General features: G+C 41.4%; 1 protein-coding gene across 4 annotated transcripts in view; it reads right to left on the minus strand.

The window, feature by feature from the left end:
- The window catches only part of ULK2 (unc-51 like autophagy activating kinase 2), an 84,793-nt gene extending 67,255 nt beyond the window's left edge, over positions 1–17,538 (minus strand). For 3 of the 4 annotated variants that reach the window (XM_046674546.1, XM_046674549.1, XM_046674548.1), the window contains exons 1-5: positions 17,408–17,538; positions 16,219–16,311; positions 15,054–15,095; positions 4,756–4,788; positions 4,417–4,453 (exon numbers count right to left, since the gene is read on the minus strand). In XM_046674546.1, the coding sequence (XP_046530502.1) occupies positions 4,417–4,453; positions 4,756–4,788; positions 15,054–15,095; positions 16,219–16,311; positions 17,408–17,497 (295 nt within the window). In that variant the 5' untranslated portion in view covers positions 17,498–17,538. Of the gene's footprint in view, positions 1–4,416; positions 4,454–4,755; positions 4,789–8,498; positions 8,602–15,053; positions 15,096–16,218; positions 16,312–17,407 lie in introns of those variants that run through there. The other variant, XM_046674547.1, reaches the window with a different exon arrangement.
- Between the last annotated feature and the right edge of the window lie 5,812 nt (positions 17,539–23,350).

Genomic DNA, 23,350 nt, shown 5'->3' on the forward strand with positions numbered 1-23,350 from the left:
GGTGAAATTCTTGAATGGAGACTTGGGACATGACTGCCACTTGGACCTTCCAGAGATCTGTGTTCCCACATCTGTCTCTTTTAATCTCCCCTGCTGCCCAACACCCCTTTCCCACCATAGCATCTTTCATAACTAAAGACACCTTTAAAAAATGTTTTAACCTGTTTTTACTACTATAAAGTAGTGTGAATATTATTTGAAGGTAGTCATTATTCAGTAAATACTGCAGTGTTTCTATATGTATGCTGGAGTGTGTAATGGTTAACAGGCTGCCTTTGTTCAAATCCCAGCACCTCCACCTACTTACTGTGGGACCCTGGAAGATAATCTCTCTGTGCCCAGTTCTCGTCTATAAAAAGCTGAAAACAGACTAACCACATGGGGTGGTTGTGACCATCAAACAAGATAGCACATTTAATAATGAAGACTTTAGAAAAAGTCCTCGCACATAGTAAGTACTCAAACTGTAGTCAGCACACAAACATCAACTTTTCATTGTAAGGGATCTAAAAGTCACAAGTGTAATTCCCAGAATCTACATCAAGGATTTAACATCCATGACCCTATCTAAATCCTTTGTGAATATACTCGTGCACATACAACTCTAGAATATGTTCTATACAATCTTTCCATATACAATTAAGATTAAGAAAGATAGAGACCGGCCCTGTGGCCGAGTGGTTAAGTTCGAGCTCCACTCCAGCGGCCCAGGGTTTCGCCAGTTTGAATCCTGTGTGCAGACATAGCACCGATCATCAAGCCATGCTGAGGTGGCGTCCCACATGCCACAACTAGAAGGACCCACAACTAAAAATACACAACTATGTACTGGGGGGCTTTGGGAGAAAAAGGAAAAATAAAATCTTAAAAAAAAAAAAACTGGGAACAAGTGAAATATCAGGATTTTAAAATCATTTTAACGACATCTCAGTGACATTTTATGTCCTTAACATTTTCAAATAAAACAAATCCCCAGGGGGGCTGGCCCCTGGCGGAGTGGTTAAGTTTGCGCGCTCTGCTTCAGAGGCCCAGGGTTTCGCCAGTACGGATCCTGGGCGTGGACATGGCACCACTCATTAGGCCATGTTGAGGTGGCATCTCACATACCACAACTAGAAGGACCCACAACTAAAATATACAACTATGTACTGGGGGGATTTGGGGACAAAAAGCAGGAAAAGAAAAAAGAAGAAGATTGGCAACAGTTGTTAGCTCAGGTGCCAATCTTTAGGGGAAAAAAACAAATCCCCATAGTTTAAAAATCATCAAATACTGTCTTCTGTGAGGGCTGTTCTTAATCTATCCCCTTTTTTTAATTCTTTGGGATTGTTTTCCCGATGCTGACTGTTAAAAAAAAAAAACAAACAAACTCTAAAACACATAAAAAGTGAAATCTTTCATAGTCTCAGCCCTTGGAGATGAACAGTTTAAATTTGGAGATCTACTTTCTCACAGATGGCAACACATAAATTACTGCATACTACTGGGTGCGTCAAATCAACAACTAGAGCTTTATTTTTGTAACGTGTTTTACTTAAATTACATTGCAACAGCTAAAATAAATAGTATGGTTTTTTCCCATTTCATTCATTTACGTTTTCATTCTAGGGCTTAGAAAAATTTTGCTACTTTAAATGACAGCTGCTTAGAACTTGTATCTTTGCCCCATGACACACTACTGAATATACTTAAAATTTATTTGATTCAGAGTCCAAATTCTAACACTGTTCCCATGGGGAAAAAATTAATGATCTAGTTTAGGCTGTTTCTGGGCACAAACTGTAGTAAAAATTCACATATTTCTATGAACATGGATGTGCATTTCTCGACACAATCCCATAAACTGAAATTCCCATTAAAAACTTAATATTTTAAAGGCATTGTCAACATCAAAAGTCTTTCAAATGAACGAATTAAGCAAGTTAGCCCTGAGAGAGTAGATTCAGCCATAGCTGCCACACTTAACGTATTCTGCTAGAATAAATGTTTAAGCACAACTTACCAATTAATTTAGAATTTGCTTTATTTTAAACTTGCAATTGATAGAATTTGTTTTCTATCTTTTGAAAATGTGTAAGGCACCTTATTTGTTAAAGCAAATAAAAGGACTAAATAAGTGTTGTGATATAATGGCATTTGATCTTCTAGACTTTTTAGACATTCCAGATTTTCTCTCCCATAGAAATATAACATGAGCCACATATTAAAATTTCTAGCAGCCACATTTTAAAAAGTGAAAAGAAACAGGTGAAATTAAAAATATATATTTACCTAATACATCCAAAATATTATCATTTCAACTTGCGATCAATATAAAAAACTTAATGAGATATAATCATTCTTTTCTTCTTATTAAATGTTCAAAATCCAATGTGTATTTTACATAACAGCACATCTCACTTCAGACTAGCCACATTTCAAGAGCTCAACAGCCCCATGTGGTCAGTGGCTACCATACTGGACGGTACAGCTCTAGACTATTCCTTGAGAACCAAATTTATTTTATATATCTTTTCAAGTATTTTCAAAATACAAGGGATTCCCTTAAGGACTGTGGCAGACAGGGACAAGGGAGAGGTTAAATAAGTGGACCAAAATCACACAGCAATTAAGCAATGCAAACAGTCAAACTGCTGCAAACCAGCTTGCCTGTCTGACTCTAGCGTTCAGCTAAGCTTCACCCTTTGGTCTCCAAATCTAACACTATGCCCTGGAAGATCAAATACAGAATTCAACATCATAGACAAAACACTGTCAGGGCCAGCCCCGTGGCCAAGTGATTAAGTTTGTGTGCTTCACTTTGGCAGCCCAGGGTTTTGCTTATTCAGATCCTGGGCACAGACGTGGCACCACTCATCAGGCCATGCTGAGGTGACGGTGACGGCCCACACAGCACAACCAGAAGGACCTACAACTACAATATACAACTATGCACTGGGGGGCTTTTGGGAGAAGAAGAAAAAAAAGATGGGCAACAGATGTTAGCTCAGGTGCCAATCTTTAAAAAAAAAAACAACCTGCTGTCAAAGCCAACTTCAATTTGCCATACCAGTAATACTGCCTATATCAGCAAATAGAGGACTTCTGTCAGTGAAGGTAACTGATACTCTTACCGAGGGCTCTAAAGGGCTAAGGTGCCACTCAATCTGACCCCAGTGGAAAGATGCCTTTATCTGGATCACTAAGAACAAACGTCTAGATTCTGAGGAACTCAAGGGTTCAGAGACTGACAAGAAGGCAGAAGCAAGGTATCTTCTGGCTTCAACTCCTTTCCACCAGTAGTGAGCAAAAGTACCTGTCTCACTGCTTTCTATCTACTAATAAATGACATTTTGAACATTTTTTTTTACCAAATTGACATTTTTTTTAAAAAGAATCTCAGTTGGGAAAAATACAAAACACACATGGAACAAACAACCAAATTCAGGATAACAATTGTCTCTAAGCAGGAAGGACAGGAGTGGGACTACAGAATGGCTTACAGGGAGCTTCAAGCGTACTTACCATTTGTTTTTTAATTGGGGGGAGGAGTTATAGCAGCATCATTCTCCACACAGCTTTTGATGTCAGCAATATTTTATATTTTAAAGATTTTTTAAATCTAATTTTTAATTGCACTCTCTGATTACTAGGTGAAATTGAACATTTTTAATATGTTTCTCTCTTGTAAACTGTCCATACCCTTTGTGGGTATATGTATTGATGCCTTCATGTTATTACCATCAATTGGCAGAATCTATTTATAGGTGAATTATGAACCTTTTATATCTTTTTACATATTTCCCTTGCACCTTTAAGGGCTGAGTAAGTAGATGCTGGTCTCACCTAACATCATTAAAAAAAAAAAAAACCATTTTTGAGGGACACAATTTGATCCAAATGCTTATTATCCCAAAAGTACACATTTTGGATTCAGAATTTCAAGCACGATCTAAGATCTAAGTACTAGATTTTAGTACTAAAATCTTATCTCTGTGCCACAAAATAATTTCAATGTTACCTTTAATCCTTAATAACACCTTTTTTTAATTTACAAGAAACATTCACATTAATAAATACATTCTTGGATATATTCTTCCATTATGATTTTTTTTTTTTGAAAGACATGAAAGGGATTAACGTTTCACTGAAGGGAACCCAGTCGAGTCTTCTGAAGAACAGAAATTCTATTTGGTTTTTTCTCAAACACACTGAAAGAGACGCATATCTAAAGTAAGTACTTAAAGTTTAGGAACAAAATCACAACAAACAATAGTTAGTCAGCAAAGTGACCACAATTAAACAAATACACAAATATTTATTGAATGTTCCTATGCAAGTGCAGAAAACAGGGGTAGCATATTTCACAAGTAACTCTCAGGATTAAACAGACTATAGTACGATCTTTATTGAACATTGACACATACAAAAAATTACCTTGCAAATAATCTGCCAAGTCTCCACCATTGCAATACTGACATATAAAAGAAAAAGTAATGAAAATAAGGACACCAATTCAAGATTAATTCAATATACTATCAGTTAATTTTAATTAAAAATTTGTATATATGTAAATCTGGTCTGAAAAACATTTATAAAAATTACACAATAAAAATTTTTTAATTTTATGTTCTTTATGAAGTAAACTCTAAATCACAGAATCAATTTTATTAATTCAAAATTTCAAATAATAAATCTACTGTCAATTTTAAAGTACATACATATTAATCCAAAGGAATTTGGAATACATTAAACAGAAGCTTGTATACTACCTACCTCCATCACCAGGAAGACAGAGTTGGGTAATTCCTGAAAAGTAAACATACTAAATATCATTTAGATTAGAGAAAAAATTAAGCACAAATTTTAAAATAATGATAGCTAATAAAAATACTACACTTGTTCATTATTAAACAAGTAAAATGAAATCACAAAATCCATTAGTAAGTGAAATTTAAAATCCCCAACACAATGATTTAAGCATCTCAGCTTCAAAGCCAAATAAAGTTTTGATGACATTAACGTAGTGATCAAGAAGTTAAATTCTGTTCATTAACAGAACTAAAGAAAGAGTCACCTTTTGGTTATGGTTACGGTAAATTTACCACTTGTGAAAAAAGGGAAGAATTCTCTGGTCCTCAGAGAAGCACTTCCACTTTAAAAAGTTCATGATTTAGAGCACCCTGAGACTCCTCCCCAGAATGCTGAATGCACAACCTGATTTCTGGAACATACGGTCTAGAATGCTTTTTTTCTTTCTGGTTTTTATGTTTATTTGGAGGCAATCACATTATCTGGCAATTGTTGGCAAAGGGAAGACATTTCATCATATGTTTTGGTAAGAGACTGATTTTAAGGGAATGATTCGAGAAATTTTTACCAAGTCTTCCAAAATTCATATAGCTCCAGGTCTGTTGCTTGGGTAAGTAATTCAAAGACTGATTAGCTGATTCTTCAATAATAATTTTCATAATGTTAATTAAATTTTAAAGTGGACTTCCCTTCAGTTTAACTGGAGCCAGTGCCCAAATGTGATTCAAGAGATAGCCCTTCCAAGTAGTACTTCGCTTCACCAAGATCCTAAATTCAAGAATAGAGTGCTCATGGGAAAACAAAAGGAGGGGTAGGGCAGAAACGGGGCCGGTCCGGGGCAGCAATCCTCAGAGGGTGATTCAAGGACCAGTGCTAGTCAGCCAATTATTTGGTACTGGCTCACAATGAGAGCATTACAGAAATTCAGAGTAAGAATTTTAAAATGTTAAAGTAAGTTAACAAAGTAATTTTGTATCTGCTGAACCTCAGACATCTCTTTGTAGGGCCTTTTTTATTTCACTTTTATAATAATTCATCTTTATAGGATTTTCTAAAAGTGTCACTTCACACAGATTAGCAATAAAAACCTGTGCCTCACCACAGGTAGTTTAAAGCACTTGAGTGCAATGCGGAGCATTACAAGGGGCTGCCACACAAGTGGTTTCACCACATTCACCAAGGTTCGGGATGCCACAAGTCAAGACCTGAATTAAATTATGTCCTGCAAGAATTCAGTGACTTAGGATGACTTACATCACTTATTTCTCCAGAGGACTAGATAAAAAAATTAAAATACATCAGGACCAATTCTTTGACCCCCTTCCCAGAGGTATATGGAGGTTCAGGAGAACGGCAATGCCTGGTGCTCTCTGCCAAGGAACAAGGAGCCACAGTCCTGCCCAAGCAGGATCACACACACGGACAGGCAGGCTGCAAGCCTGAAGCGGACGCCTGGCGTCCCTAAGAGCACTCCCCTAATACGTTAGGAAGGAGGCAGAGAACAGTCAGCTCCCAGCAGGCTAGAGGCTCAAGTCTGTAAGAAATAAATATTTATTTCCTTTTATCATAAATAAAAAGAAAAATATATTTCTAAGAGTTCAAGCATCTCCATTGTGAACTAGTCTTAATCACAAAACCTGATCAAATCCAGACCAAACTATCCTACCATCTCTAAAAGTACTGAGAAATCCTTAAACATGATAACTTTCGATAAACTCTTCTTCTCTAGTATCAAGTACAAAAATATGATCCCCAATCAGTATTGTTTAATCATTTAATGGCACCACACCCTAACCACTGAAGAGAAAAGAGCACGAGGAATTCCTGAGGGGAGGCTAAACAGCCACAAAGAACTTTTGTTTACTCAGAATGAAGAAGTCCAAGTCCCATTTTGGTATTCACAATTTGGGGGGTATACATAACCACTGAGTTTTCCCCATTCATTCATTCATTCACCCATTCAATAAATAATAAATAAGACAGAAATAGTTTAACATCCTTAACTTCTCATGCAAACCTTCTTCTGCCCACATTTAAAACAATGAAAATCTCCACAGGTTCAATCATTCTCTCTCATGAACACCCCGTTTCTTAAAGATCCCTTTACAAAACAGTGCACATCTTTTAAAAGAAGCGATTAACTAATCTGGAGCATGAGTAGCTGCAAGAGTCAGAAGACAGTCGGCAGAAGGAAAGAGAAAAACGGTTCATTTTTTTAGCAAAATCTGTCAAGTCATCTATAGACACACTGAAACTCAAATGGTACTGGAGTACCAGGGAGGAACTTGAAAAGATAACCGTAGGGTCAGAAAGGCTGAGAAGTGAGGCCAATATAACCTGTAAGCCAGACCACTCTGGGGTTTCCAAAGCATAACACATATTTATCCTCCTTTCCTAATATAAAGAAACTCTCATTCTCAACTATTCCCCAGCACTTCCATCAACAAAGTTAAACAAAATGAATCTCATTTTACCATTTCCCTACTCAAATTCCTTAATAACTAAGATAAAAATCAAATCTCAAAGGAAAAAAAAGAGGATATTATTATTATGAACTCTATGCCAGTACATGGAAATTTAGATGAAATAAACAAATTAAAAAAAATTTGACGGAAACTATAACTTACTAAAACTGACAAGAAACAGAAAATTTGAAAAGGCTCTTATGCATTAAAGAAATTGAATTATAATTTAAAACCTTTCCACAAAGAAATTCTCCTTAAGTTTCAGTGTAATCCCAATCAAAATCCAAGGAGGTTGTGTCTGTGTCTGTGTGTGTCTGCTGTGTCTATGTGTGTCTGTGTCTGTGTGTGTGTGTGTGTGTGTGTGTATGGAAATTGACAAGTTGATTCTAAAATTTATGTGGAAATGCAAAAGGCCAATAACTAAATATAATCTGAAAAAAGGAAAATAAAAGTTGGAAGACATACTCCTAAATATCAGAACTTACTACAAAACCACAGTAAGAAAGACAGTGGGGTAAAGGCTAAGAGGACAGAAGAGAGCATCTAGAAACAGTCCTACACACACGTAGTCGTTAAGTTAGGACAAAGCAGACACCCCGGTACCGAAGGGAAAGGTGTGCCTGCTCAGTAAACGGGCCCAGCAGCTGCCCACCTGGGAAAGTAATGGATCTACTTCACACCACATATACATATCAATTCCAGGTAGATTATGAAGCTAAATGTAAAGACAAAACGATAAAGACTCTGGGAAAAAACCTAGGCAAATATCTTCACAACCCTAGGGTAAGCAAAGTTTTCCTAAATATGCTATAAAAGCACTAAATATAGAAGGAAGAAAGAATAAACTGGACTATATTAAAATTAAGAATTTCTGTTCAACAAAATAAACCATTAAGACAGTAAAAAGGTGAGTCACAGTATGGGTAAGTCATTTACAACACATATATCTGGCAAAGGACTCATATCCACAATATATAAAGAATTCCAACAAATTAATAACAAAAAGACGACCCAGTGGAAAAACAGGCAAGAGACTTCCATAGGTATTTCAAAAAGAAGATATTTAAATGACTAATAAACTTACAAAAGGTGCCCAAATCAGTAGTCATCAGGAAAATGCTAATTAATATTGTAAGATACCACATCAGAATGGCTAAAATTGCCCAAGTGTTGGCAAGGATGTGGAGCAACTGGAACTGTCAAACACTTAGTGGGAGCAGAAATAAATACAAAGCCATGTACCTGAGGATTACTGTAGATGTTCAATAAGAACATGATGGCGGAGCCGGCCCAGTGGCGCAGCAGTTAAGTTCACATGTTCTGCTCTGGCGGCCCGGGCTTCACCAGTTCGGATCCCGGGTGCAGACCTACACATCACTTGTCAAGCCATGCTGTGGCAAGCATCCCACATATAAAAAAGTAGAGGAAGATGGGCACAGATATTAGCTCAAGGCCAGTCTTCCTCAGCAAAAAGAGGAAGATTGGCAGCAGATGTTAGCTCAGGGCTAATCTTCCCCCCCCCACAAAAAAAAAAAAGAATGTGATTGCCTTTCAGCCTTGTTCCCAACACAGACATAGATGAATCTTGTCGATTTAGTGTTTTCTTGTTTAACCTTGGGGGTGACTCAGGAGTCCCGAGGATTTGTGAGCTTGTTTTGCAGAAGGAAGAGAACGTCTTCAGGGAGGTTGCAACCACCCGGATGACCAGTCCTAGCTGCCATATTCCCTGAAGTCAGATTGCCCAGAGGCTTATTGGGAGTGACCCTTTTGTTTCTCCAAAGCTCTTCCTGCCAAGCCCCTTAGCGGTATAAAACCCTCTTGCCTTCTTCTCCTTAAGGCAGATTTGAGAGAACCTATGCTCCCACCTTGTTTTGGCCAAGTCAAATAAACCTTTCCCCATATCCAAGCACCAATGTCTCAGTGATTGGTTTACTGTGCATCGGGCATGCAAACTTGAGATTAAGAGGTTTGGTATCAATTACACTGGCAGTATCTACTAAAACTGGGTCTACTATCCCCTATGATCCAGAAATTCCTCTCCTAGGAATTGCCCCTTGCAAGATCCATTTCAACAAGGAGAAACGGTAAAAGAGGATCCAAAGGAGAAACCACAACAAACCATTTTTATTGCTTCTACTAGCCTCTTAAATCAAGAAGGCATTACTATGAAAGTAATGAGGAGAGAGCTGGCCCCATGACCTAGTGGTTCAGTTTGGCACATTCCGCTTCAGTGGCCCTGGTTCACAGGTTCAGATCCCAGGCACAGACCTACACCACTCATCAGCCATGCTGTGGCCGCAACCCACATACAAAATAGAGGAAGACTGGCACAGATGTTAGCTCAGGGCTAATCTTCCTCAAGCAAAAAAGGACAAAGATTGGCAAGATGTTAGCTCAGGGCTAATCTTCCTCAGAAAAAAAAAAAAGGCAATGAGGATGTCCTGAGTTGAAAAGATGTCCTCAATATAGGGTCAATTAAAACAAAAAAGTACTTTTGTTTTCCAAATAGGTTGAGTGCATGCATATGTGAACATATGCATTAAAAAAATAAGCAAGTCTTAATATAGGCAGTACACTCTTTGACATCAGTATTAAAAGGATCTTTTCGGATACCATGTCTTCCCAGACAAGGGAAACAATAGAAAGAATAAACAAATGGGACTTCATCAGACTAAAGAGCTTCTTCAAGACAAGGGAAAATAGGATTGAAACAAAAAAACAACCCACTAATTGGGAAAGAATATTTGCAAGTCATATATCCGACAAAGGGTTAATCTCCGTAATATGTAAAGAACTCACACAACTCAACAACAAAAAATCAAACAACCCGATCAAAAAATGGGCTGGAGACATGAACAGACATTCTCCAAAGAAGATACACGGACGGCCAATAGGCACATGAAAAGATGCTCATCATCACTGATCATCAGGGAAATGCAAATCAAAATTACACTAAGATATCACCTTACACCCATTAGAATGTCAAAATTAACCAAAACAAAAAGTAACAAATGGTGGAGAGGTTGTGGAGAAAAAGGAACTCTCATACACTGCTGGTGGGAATGCAAACTGGTGCAGCCACTACTATGGAAAACGGTATGGAGATTCCTCAAAAAATTAAAAATAGAGATACCATATGACCCAGCCATCCCACTGCTGGGTATCTATCCAAAGAACTTGAAGTCAGCAATTCCAAAAGTCCCATGCACTCCTATGTTCCTTGCAGCATTATTCACAATAGCCAAGACATGGAAGCAACCGAAGTACCCATCAACTGATGATTGGAGAAAGAAGATATGGTGTATATATACAATGGCATACTACTCAGCCATTCAAAAAGGATAAAATTACCCCATTCACAACAACATGGATGGACCTTGAGGGTATTATGTTAAGTGAAATAAGCCAGACAGAGAAAGACAATCTCTGTATGACTCCACTCACAAGTGGAAGTTAAACATGTGGACAAAGAGAACAGATTAGTGGCTACCAAGGGAAGGGCGGGGGAGGTGGGCACAAAGGGTGAAGTGGTGCACCTACAACACGACTGACAGACAATAATGTATAAGTGAAATTTCACAAGGTTGTAAACCATCATCAACTCAATAAAAATTAAAAAAAAAAAAAGTCTTGAAGCACACAACAGTGGTTTCTTCTGGAAAAAGGAAACAGAGTTCTCAAAAGAGGGTCTCTCTTTTTTACTTTTTATACTGTTAGACCACTTGAACTGTTTTTCTACTGAGGGCCTATTACTTTTGTAATTTAAAAAATAATAAAGATAAAGTGAATTTAAAAAGTCAGCATGAGTAGATGGTTCTCGCCAGCAGAATTCAAAGAAGCAGAACTCGAGAAATACAAATTAACAAAAGAATTAAGTAAATAGCAAGAGAAAGATTGAAGGAAAAATTCCTGTCTCCTATATCCATACTTCACATTTCTCTGCTACTTTCCCTAATTCTTTCTCTACCCCTCTGGCAACTGCTACAGGTTATCTCACAGAAAAAGAAGAAAGAAACACCACTCTCCTGCAGTCCTAAGACTAAGCCCCCCCCAGGGGGTTACCTCGTACTAAATAACCTCATATTATCCCAAGAGTAAACAGGGTCGGATTATCACCCGCACTTTACTGAGGGGGTGGTGGTAAAAAGGACAAGAAGTGGCTTGCTCGACTTCCTAAATTGAGCTTGATATAGAAATAGTACTCTATGCCCAGCTTTCCTTATTCCCATCCAGGACCCTTCCTCTTAGATCATGCTCGAAAAAACTCAGAGATGCAAAAACAATCTACGAAAGCCAGTCCTAGTTTACTGAACTGACACAAACCAACATAAGTTTGCAGAAAAACTTTTTCCTTAATCTCTATCTCAATAATGCTAATCACACTAAAGATTTCAAAAATATTCAGAATACATACGTGAGGTTGTGATTTATAATAAGAAATATATATTTGGTCTATGCCCCTGTTCCTGGCACAAAGCTAAAATTTTGGAATTTCCTAAGCAATGAGAGTGATAAAGGTCTTTTGCTATGTTAATGAAGTCACTTTCTGAAAGTCCCCAGGTCACCTAAGGACAGGTGCTGGTTCTCAGGGTAACAACCATATGATTAGGGGGTTGCAACTTTCAGTCCTACCCGCTGACCTCTGGAGAGGGGAAACGATCTAGAGGTTCAGTTTCAACCACCAATGGCCAATGATTTAATCAACTGTACCTACACAGTCATGCATCACTTAACCAGAGGGATACGTTCTGAGAAACGCGTCGTTAGGCAATTCTGTCATTGTGAGAACATCATATAGAATGTACTAACACAAACCTAGATGGTATAGTCTACCACACACCTAGGCTATAAGGTACTGATATTATGGGACCACCATCATTACATACTGCATAACTGTATAAAGAAGCCTCCCTAAAAATCCAAACAGACAGGCTTCCAAAAGCTTCCGGGCTAGGGGGCCGGCCAGGTGGCATAGTGCTTAAGTTCACATGCTCCACTTCAGAGGCCCAGGGTTCGTGGGTTCGGATCCCTGGCGCACACCTAGCACCGCTCGTCAAACCACACTCATCAAGCCATGCTGTGGTGGCATCCCACATAAAAAATAGAGGAAGACTGGCACAGATGTTAGCTCAGCAAAAATCTTCCTCAAGCAAAAAGAGGAAGATTGGCATAGACGTTAGCTCACGACCAATCTTCTTCACCAAAAATTAATTAATTTAATTACGATATTTTCCTCACATGAGATGGTAAAAAAAAAAAGAAAAGAAAAACCCACAGGTCATTATTGGTCAAAATAAATTGGTACAATCTTTTGGAAGGCAACATGGTAAATTCTTTGACCAAGTAATTCCAAGTCAAGGAATTTATTCTACAGGCACACTCATACAAATAAGCAAAGATGTATGTACAAAACTTTCTCTGTGCACTGTTTCTAATAGGGAAAAATAAACAACTCAAATGGCCACAACCAGGTTTCAAGTAAATAAATTATCATTTAGCCCTACAGTATTATACTTAATATGAAAAGTTATCCAAGATACATTAAGTTTAGTAAAACAAGTTGTGTTTCTGTAAAAACACTATTAATAAGTCTCTCACAATGAAAAACTTAAAAACCCAAGTATAAATGACTATAAATTCATATATGTATTTAGAAAACTCTAAAAAAAATACAAGAGTGGTTATCTCTAGGAATTGCCATTTCTTTTTGAATTACTTCATTTTGACAATGTTTGATTACTTTAACTACGGACATATATTACTTTTGTAATTAGGGAAAACGTGTTTTTCTTTTTAAGGGTCCTCTAAACTGAAACCTGATGCTTATAAACAATGTCAAAAGGCCTCAATTTATAAAAGTGTGTCCATAAACTTTAGATGGATCTCCAAAATTGATGGCCAGTAAAAACTATGTTCATTTCAAGTTGATAAAATTACTGTACTGGCCTCTACAAACACACTGTACCCCTTCAAGGAAGCAAATCTAAAATATTAGATCAAGACCATTTACTTGATAGCCAAATGCTCAAGAGTACATGTTCTCCCTAACAATATCTCATTCTACAACCAAAGCTAGTACTTAATATTTTTCATTGTGATAGACAAAATCTAAGTATACTCTCTACTCAGAAAGCAAAACCTACTCTGCAATTGACAGGGTTTTCTGTACCTCTCAAAAAATGGGAAATTAAGTGTTAATATTATTTAACAATTTTTGTACCAGGCACTGACTGGTACCACTTGGTGCCCTCTATCTATAGAGACTAAGACAAACTCCACAAATAACTCTGAGGAGAATTCACACATTTCAACTAGAGATTGTGAGATGTGTTTAGTTTTTACTTTAAACTTTTTTTCCCCTTTCTTTCTATGCTGCTTTGAATTTCTCAAATGAAGGAACAAGTTACACCTATTTAAACAGGTATAAAACACACCTGCAGCTCTCACATATTCTGTGCATGGACTTTAAATTGAAATTTTTTTAGAGAATAATCACATGCTACAATCAAAAACTTTAAAATTGTGCATGCTATTTGCCCTGGTAATTCCAATTCTAGAAATTGAACTTAAAAGAAATAATCAGACATATTCAGAAAGTATATATTATCGTCAAGGCATTTTTCTATAATGGTAAAAATCTAAACGTCTTATAACATGGGTGTAGTTAAACACTTTGGTGTGATATGACTACATGAAAAATGACTATATTAAAAAGTACACATGGAACAGTTCATCTTGTCTCACCCCACTAAAATTAAGCACACTGAGAGCAAGAACTTTGTTTTACTCACTGCTTTATTCCTAGCACTCAGAACAATGCCTGGCACATACCAGCCACTCAAAACCTTACAAAACGAATGAATCTGAGTAATGCCAAGTGTAAACAGAAAAGATTCTAGCTAGAAATACATCAGCAGAATCACATAACACATCCATTGACTTTACTGCCATTCAACTGTCCAGATTAAGCAAAACAAAAGAAGGAAGTCGTGTAGACCATGCACCCTGGCGTGCCTCGGTGTGAGTGGAGGGAAACGCGGCACCTGCTGTCTCTCGGTAGATCTCGGAGCCCTCGGAGCCCGGGGCTCTCACAGGGTGAGTACCACACTGGCCAAGTGTGAGTCTAGGGCTTAAAGGAAGTTTTTCTAAGCACAGTATGGCCCCTAAATATAAGCCAACTACTTGCTCTGGTGCTCCACCCAAAAATGGTAACTTTCTCCAAAGTTGGGCTTTTTAAAAGAATTTTCAAAGGTAATTTTGACTATACAGAAATGCTGCCTTAGAAGATAACTTCAGAACTCAGCATTCCCACCTCCAGATAAAATGCAACTCTACTGTAAAGTCCAAGGGCAAAACCACAGACATACCTGGGTGATGAACATGCAGAGTTTCCTTGTTCTTAGTTTATTTTCTAATATCTCTACAATTAGCAAATGTTGCTTTTGCAATAAGAACAAAGCTCTACCTAATTTTTTAATAGCCCAGAATAGTCCTTTCTATATTTATCACAGAAATGCTAGATCTGGTATCAATATTCCTCTACTTGACCTAAAACAACACTACTCCTACAGTATATTAAGACTTAATAAGTTTACTCAGGCAGCACATTATTTATTTTATCCTATTGTTCTATGCTATTTTAAACAATTTCTTAATAAACATGTAACTCAAGTGACATATCTTTCGACAATAAGGCAATTTTCTATTTCCAGTAAGATTCATTTAATTTGAATGAAACAGAAAAAAACCTTTTTTTATTAACAGACATACAATTTTTTTAAATGCAAAATAAGGTACCTGAACATCATAGAGAGCTACAATATTTTCGTGCTGCAGTTCCTGTTAAGAAAATTGAGAATTCAAAACATTTGTATATATTCTGATAACTTTAATATATTTCAATATGCAAATAAAAATTAATTTAAGCATACATACACATATATATACACATATTCTATTTCTAGTTTAGTACACCTTGATACAAGATTAGGACAATTCAATCTACTAAAGAATAAGAAGAAATGTGCCTGATTAAACTTTACTTGGGGCCTAAATATTTTTTCGCCACCATTTTTCAGACTCTTAACAAGGCGAGTACTCTTGTTTACAAAATAAATGTCATAGTTAGTATAACCATAGGCTTTCTGCTGGTCTTTTCAATACAATACACAATTTCTAACAACAACAGAGGCATTAAACTCCAAAGTGGTTTAAAAAGCACATTATTTGCCTGAAAGAAAACAAAGTATAATTCTTAGCTCAAAGAGCTAATTCTTACCAAAGCGCTGCCCACAGATAGTAGTTTTGATGAAAGCTGGTGTTAGATGAGGGTTCCATGTTCATATTAGTTTGGGAAACACTGGGTTAAATAAACCTAAACTAGTTTCTTCATTGAGTAATTTTTCAGACTTTCTTTAATGGGCTAAACACTTTGTGACTCTCTAGGTCCTTAGAAAACAGGATTTTCCACACTTATTTGACCACAGGACGCTTTTTTTCCTCAAAACATCTTACTTGATAACAGTGCTAGTGCATGATCTCAAAAGACCACTTCCAAGGAAAATAACTTTCTTCAGTTTATAAGGAAAAAAGGCCCCAAGTGCTCTCCGTCCCAGAGCACACGTAACACGAAAGGCATCAACAGAAGAGGTAAGTAACATACAACAGGGGCCTGCCTCTTCTCAAACAACACAACTCCGGGAAAGAAGAAAAGAAATTATGAAAAGCTAAAATCAGTTTCCACAGACTCTGTCCAACCACTGACCAAGAGCCACAAACTTCTGTTTTTTAAAAATATCTTCTGAGTACTCAATGTTTCAAAAAACAGCGTGCAAAAATGAGCAACAGGTGAAAACTCTCAAACTTGGCTCCAAATACCAAAATTGTAAAGGATGTCATCATGCATTCATTTAACTTACAGTAAGTTTTAACCTGGTACGAAATATCACCTAAGTAAACATACCTTTAAGATTTTAATTTCCTTCCCAAGTAGTAGTTGTGATTTTGACAAGTTCTTTTTATTAATACTTTTAATAGCTACCTCCCAATCAGTTTTCTGAAAAGAAAAAACAGTGTTACTCCTGAAAATTATTCCACAGAAATAACTCAACGGGAAAAAAAACCTATAAACATAACGATGTTTTCAGCAAATTCATGTACAGCACTGAGAAAAAAAAAACGTTAAAGAAACTGAATCTCCAACAACAGGAAAATGACTTCATAAATTACGATGATTAACAAGCTAACGTCCTACAAGACAGCCACCAAAAACGATAAATATGAAGACCACATAGTAACCAGCGTTGAGAGAAAAAAGAACAGTTTCCAACCATTTAACAGTTACGGAGAAATGCGGAGAAGCTGGAAGATGGTACGGTTAACCGAAAACACATCTGACAGCTTGGCAGGATTAAACGGAGTTTTAACTACCGTTTTCTTGAGTTTTAACCTATTTTCATAATAGATGAAAACTAAGTAGCATTTATTACTCTGAGAAGCAACAAAGCCAGCCCACTTTTAACATGCCCCTTGGCAGCCACCAGACCTGCCACCCCCGTTAGGATCAGTGCCACTCCCGAGGTGCCTCTCCAAATTCTTCAGATTCTAAAACCTCGTGTGACCCTACTTGCGAAAGAGCAAAAGCTTAAAAAAGAAAAAACAAAAATGCCGAACCTGCTTTCGCGTTTATCTGAACTGAAAAAGGGAGCGTCCAACCATCTCCTCCCCTCGGAGGCCGCCCGCCTCAGCCCCGGGGGGGCAGGTGGAGGACCAGCGCTGGGAAACGCGACACCCCCGGGTTCGAGAACGCCGCGGGCTCACGGGAAACCAGCCCGTTTTCCGCTGGGTCTGCAGTTATCGACCTCGAAGGCGACACCCCAGGTCCGTCCACGCCCGAGCCCCGGGCCGTGCAGGGCGCCGGGCAGCCCTCTCGCACGCGGGGCACGTTCGGGAGGCCGGGCTCCCCGGGCAGGCCAGGGGACGAAGCCCTCAGGGCGCTCCGGGTCCCAGGCGCCGGCAGGAGGGGCGGCTCCGGCCGCACAACCACCCCGCCCGACCGAAAGAGCCCGCGCCCCGGCCGGCGCGCACAATGGCGGGCCTCGGCGCCGCGCCTCAGGCCCAGCCCGGGGGCCGCGCCCCGGCCGGCGGCTCACCTGGCGGTGCCGCCCCCGGAAGACCACGGCGAAGGCCCCGTGTCCCACGAGGTCCCTCTTGCTGTACTCGAAGTCGCCCACCACCTCCATGGCCGCGCCCCCGGGGCACACAGCGGGCGAGGGGGCAGCGCAGCGGGCCGGGATCAGCACCGCGGGCCCGCCGGCCCGCAGCGCCCCCGCGGGCCGCCAGACTGGGGCAGCCGCGGCCCCGGGCCCGGGCGGACGCTCATGCCGAGAGGCCGGAGCGGAAACGGGGGAGGCCGCCGCGCGGGGCCGGGGTCAGCGAGGCCTGGCCGGGCCTCGCCCGCTCTTCATGGCCCGGCCGCCGCCGGCCGCGGGCTCCCTGGCGAAGCGGCCTCGGCGCTGCCGGGCCAGGGGCGCCGTCGCCGTCACTGTGCGCGCTCGGAGCCGCACGCGCGCCCGGCAGAGGTGCGGGACCCGGCCCTCCCCATCCCCAGCTCGGCCGGCCGCTTCGGCCCTCTCCGCTGAGGGCGCCGCTGCGACGGCGACCACCGCCCTGGGGCCAGCACGGCCGTCCGCCCCGCGCTACCGCGACACCACAGCGAGACCCGACGCAACGAGCGCCGGCCGCTCCCGCGCCGACTGCCGGCCCTCCACTACGTCAGCGCTTCTTGTAGGACGCAGCGCGCAGCGAGCCGCGCTCCCTCCGCCGGAAAAACGAGTGCACGCGCCCCTCGGGGCAAGGCGGCCGCCGCCGGGGCGAGTCCCGTCACTCCCCGAGGCAGAGAAGGAGGGTGAGAGGCGCGGTGGCCACAGCTAGTTAGCCGCTGCGGCCTCCGCGCCGGGCCTGGGAGCAGATTCGAGCCTGCCACGCCCCGGGGTGGGCCTGCTGGGAGGTGGGCTTTGAAGAAGCGGGTCTTGAACTCTTGCTGCAGGGCGGACGGGGACGTCCCTTGTGCTGTGTAGACCCCAGGGATCTGGTGAGGGCAAAGGAGCATCTCCTAGAGCCCGGCCTTTCTCGCGTCCTCTAAAACCAGAAGTCATGCTGCCAAACTGCCGCTCTTCCCCGACCCTTCTGCGTGGACTGCTCAGGGTCTCTGATGAGATGGTGTAGGGCAGGGATCCTGCACCGCTTCGTGTCCCTCAGCTTCTGTGACAGCGCAGAACCCTCTTCCCAGAGAAATTCTTATGCCTGCAGTCTCAGTATTGCATACGTTTCCAGACTTTGATGAGAACCCCTGCTTCCCAGCCTCCTGGTGTCCTGCTGGTTTGCCCGCAAGCTTACCTTGAATGGCTTAAGGGAGCTTTCTTTCCTACCTGATTATTACAGTCCAAGTAACAGGAGCTCATCTGTCAACTTTCCCTCAAGGAAATGTCCCACGAAACCATTTTACAAACAATAAGCTTGAAAATGTCATAGAAGACTCGGGCCCCAGACTGTTCTGGGCGCTCAATTGTTTAGCATATGTGCCCTGAGGTTCTCTCTCACCTCCGGAATTGCGTTTCCCACCCAGGCCCATCCCTTCAAACCGGCCTCTGACGGCCAGACGGGAGCCCAAAGAATCTCCCATCTTGAGGCAATCAGCCCCGCAATTCTGAGCGGAGCTCTTCCCCTTCCTCAAACCTTCAAAGCGTAAGGCCTTGGATCTCTGCTCCCACTACTGTGCGCACCTACATAATTCTCTCCCTGCTTCAAAATCTGGCCCAGGTTGGTGTTAGACGCTGAAAATCTAGAGCGTTCAAAAGTTCAGAGCAAATGAAGCAAGTTTGCACGTACACACCGAAGTTTATTTGTAGATGATTCTCTACCCCTTTGAAAGGTTCTCTATAGTATATCTGTAAATATGAGTATTTAAATAAGATATAGGGTTCAATGTCCCAAAATTCACTAAAAAATAGCTTTTCGGGAATATGTATCTTACCGGCTATAGGACCCTGAACAAGTTAACGCACCTCCTGGGCCTCAGTTCCCTCATCTGTAAAATGAAGATAGTAACATTAACTACCTCATCAGGTTGTTAGGATTAAATGAGTTAAATGTGGAAAGAGCTTAGAACAGCACCTGGCTTGTGTACAAGGCGCTATTTAAATGTCTGTTAGGTAACAAAGTGAGATCACAGCTGGCCTCAGGCAACGCTTCCCCACCCGAGACCGGTGCCGCGGATCTTTCCCCCTAGCCTCCTCTGTCCACTGCCCAGGCGGTTCTTCTGCGAACAGAATCCAAGCTTTCAGTTCTAGGGATGGACCGTCTACGCCAGCGTAAGGGAGGTTTATCTAACAGACATCTGGAGAATTCATTTCCTATAAACTTTCTCTGCAGAAACAGAGTATAAAACTTTTGGAGAGCAGGGAAGTGAGGAAGAGGGGCTCACACGCCAGGACTGGGTCGGGCAACCTTTCCTACACAGTACCTGGCAGCAGCCAACACCCCAGGGAGCAGAGGGGGAGCCCTCCCAGGCTGCACAGAGGCAGCAAAGCTGCTGGCTTCGAGTGTGTCCACTTGGGGTGCCTCCTTGGGCCTCAGTGCCCCCTGGAAGCAGCACTCGGACCTTCCTGCTTGATGTCATCACCATCCAGACGGGGTGAGTGTACCCCTTTGTCGGCTGAGCCAACGCACATTGTACGCATATCTGTGTCTCAGAGCTTTTGTCATGAGACATAATTCATAACTTGGCCCTGTTCATAAGGTCACATCCTCTAAGCACTGAAGCTAATAATTAATATATAATTTTGAGCTGTTTATATTTAATGTCATTCAAATTAATTTTTTAAAAAAAGCAAAGGTGGACATTCTCCCTATGTTTTTTTTCAAATTTCAACTTTGTTGAGGTATAATTGACAAATAAAATTATGAGATGTTGAAAAAAATTACATCCACACACTAAGAGATTATGGAGATGTTTTTAAGAAGCCACCGGAGGCCCTTAACTCAGACCTACATCACATCCTGTATGCACAGGCCAAGCATGGGCCCCATGAACACATTATTGCTCTAAAAATAAACTATGCAGCTTCTACACATAAGGATTTCTGACCTTGAGGCTCATTATTGAAAAGAAGTGGTGGGCTGGGGCCAGTCTGGTGGTGTAGTGGTAGCTCAGCACACTCCACTTTGGCAGCCCAGGTTCACGGGTTCAGATCCCGGGCACAGACCTACACTACTCTTCAAGCTGTGCTGTGGTGGTGACCCACATACAAAATGGCAGAAGATTGGTACAGATGTTAGCAGGGCCAATCTTCCTCAAGCAAAAAACAAAAAAAAAGAGGTGAGAGCTTTGCTAAGGGAATAATGTTCAGTTAGGAGTATGTCCACAGCAAATAACAAATGCCAAATGTGGTAAAGTAAAAAATAAAAGAGGAATGTAGTTAAAGATACAGGTGTGCCTCTCAGTGTTCCCAGATAGGGCCTCAAAAGCAAATTACCTACCGGTTGTTCACCTTAAACAAATAGCCAGTTATTTCTCCAACAAAAATGGATTCATTCATCAACAAAGGATTGCAATTTGGGGAGCCAGCCACTTTGCGCTGTCCACTTCGGCAGCCAGGGTTTGCCACTTCAAATCTTGGGCGCGGACCTACACACCACATGAAGCCATGCCGTGGGGGCGTCCCATATAGAAGATCCAGAAGACCTACAACTAGGAGATACAACTATGTACTGGGGCTTTGGGGAGAAAAGAGAAGAAAGGAGAAATATTGGCAAAAGATGTCAGTTCAGGGCCAATCTTCCTCACAAAAAAAATTGCAATTTGGGACCCGCAACCATGGCAAGCCACATGCAAGTTCTGAGCAACAAGAAGGGGAGAAACTGTTTCACAGAGGGGAAGAGGAAGTAGGGAGGGCTGTCGTAAACAAAGAGTCCATGGGAAGAATTAAGAGTTCCAAGCACAGGGGCTTTTCCCTGGCTGAGTTGTGACAGTCTCTCACTGGCTGAGCTTGGGCAGGAAGAGGAAGTCTTTCTTCTAACTATTGGGCTCTGACATCATGTAAGGCCTCAGAGCTCCCCTTTCTGGCCTCCCAACTCCGTTTTAAATGAGGTTTCTGTTTATTAGTTTTCATACAGTAAAACCAGGGACTCAAAGAAGACTGCTTTCCCTCGGTGCGCCCGCTTCATTCTTTCACTTCAGCTCTCGTTGCACGTGGCAGAAGGACATGGCAAAAGGGCATAAGCACCAGTGGCCACCAGTCTCAAACCCAGATTCTTAAGGAAGGGATTCTGATTGGTCCAGTTTAGGCAAGATGCACTGAACAAGCATCTAAACCTGGGGACGGGGCGGGCGGGAGACACAGCAGTTAAGTTTGCAAGTTCCACTTCGGCGGCCTGGGGTTCACCAGTTCGGATCCCGGGTGCGGACATGGCACCACTTGGCACACCATGCTGTGGTAGGTGTCCCACGTATAAAGTAGAGGAAGATGGGCATGGATGTTAGCTCAGGGCCAGTCTTCCTCAGCAAAAAGAGGAGGATTGACAGCAGATGTTAGCTCAGGGCTAATCTTCCTCAAAAAAAAAAAAAAGAATTAAAGCTGGGGACAGGAGTTGAGGAAGGCATATCATATGACCAGGGCTACTCCCTTCGCAAGCCTGTGGGTGCCAGAGGGAGGGAGGAGGATGTTCCCAGAGACAAGGGGCCAGAGAGGCAACCTGGAAGGTGTTTACCGTGGGTCACATTTAGGCTTTTTTCAGGAATGGGGGCAAGGAGGATTTTCAGTTTGCTTCTGAAATCATTCAAATTTGCCAATCTGATTCACTTTCTTTGTTCTTAATTTGTCCTATTACTCTGTGTGCGTGTGTGTAAACACGCCTGTGGATAAACTCTCGAAATGTTTCAGTACTAGTTAGTGAATTGTATCTTAGTAACTGTAATGAGAGATAAAATTAACTACTAATATAAACTTAGTTTACCAGCCAAAAGCTGTAGGCTGTTGTGACGATAAGAGGGCCTGCTGTGAAAGCAAATTTGAGAAGCGCTCCCAGCCCCATCTCCTGGGCGGGAAGGCATTCTGAGATTTAGGAGAATCACCAGTTTATTAGTATCTTCAAATCACATCATCGCTCTTGCTCCTATTTTGGTCCTATTGTTCCTTCTTTGATTATATAGCCGATGCTTTGACACTGTTGTGAACAGTCAGTGCCCAGAGCTTTGATATTTATACATGCATGAATTTATAATAAGACATGCAAATAAGCTCATGAAATGAAGAGACAACAAGGTTTGCATATATTTCTTACAGTTTTTAAGAAATATCATAACTACAAATCTTTTTCTTTTTCTTTTTTTTAAGGTTGGCACCTGAGCTAACGTCTGTTGCCAATTTTTTTTCCCCCGTCTCCTTCTCCCCAAAGCCCCCTCAGTACTTAGTTGTATATCCTAGTGGTGGGTGCTTCTAGTTGTGGCATGTGGGACACCGCCTCAGCACGGCTTGATGAGTGGGTGCCATGTCTGTGCCCAGGATCCGAACCAGCGAAACCCTGGGCCGCCGAAGTGGAGCCCGTGAACTTAACCGATCGGCCATGGGGCCGGCCCCACTACAAATCTTCTGAATCATAAATAAGCTTCTGAAATGATATTAGTAATAAACTTCAGCCTAGGAATTTTCTGATCCCATGATAACATAAGAAGAGCAAGAAGCATCTTTCCATATTGTGCAAGAATCAGTATAAGATTTGCAGAATCTACTACACGGTTTAAAAATAATAGAACATTTTTAGCCATGATGGATTTACTAGCATTTCATAAAAGAGTAAGATCAATGTAAATGTGTTATTGCAATCTAGATTTTCGCTCCCTCTTGTAAAACACATACCTACTGAAATGAGAAAACACTGTCCCAGGTTGCTTTCTCCAGAAACAGATGCTGACCTGGGGTTGGGGTGCAAAATGATTATTGGGGATTAACACCGGTGACAGGAGGGGGTGGAAGCAAGATTGGCAGAGGGAGGACTGTGACGCAGGCTTGACCAAGCCTTAGCAACCCCTGCAG

The sequence above is a fragment of the Equus quagga genome, chromosome 11, assembly GCF_021613505.1.
Source record: "Equus quagga isolate Etosha38 chromosome 11, UCLA_HA_Equagga_1.0, whole genome shotgun sequence".
Taxonomy (NCBI): Eukaryota; Metazoa; Chordata; class Mammalia; order Perissodactyla; family Equidae; genus Equus; species Equus quagga.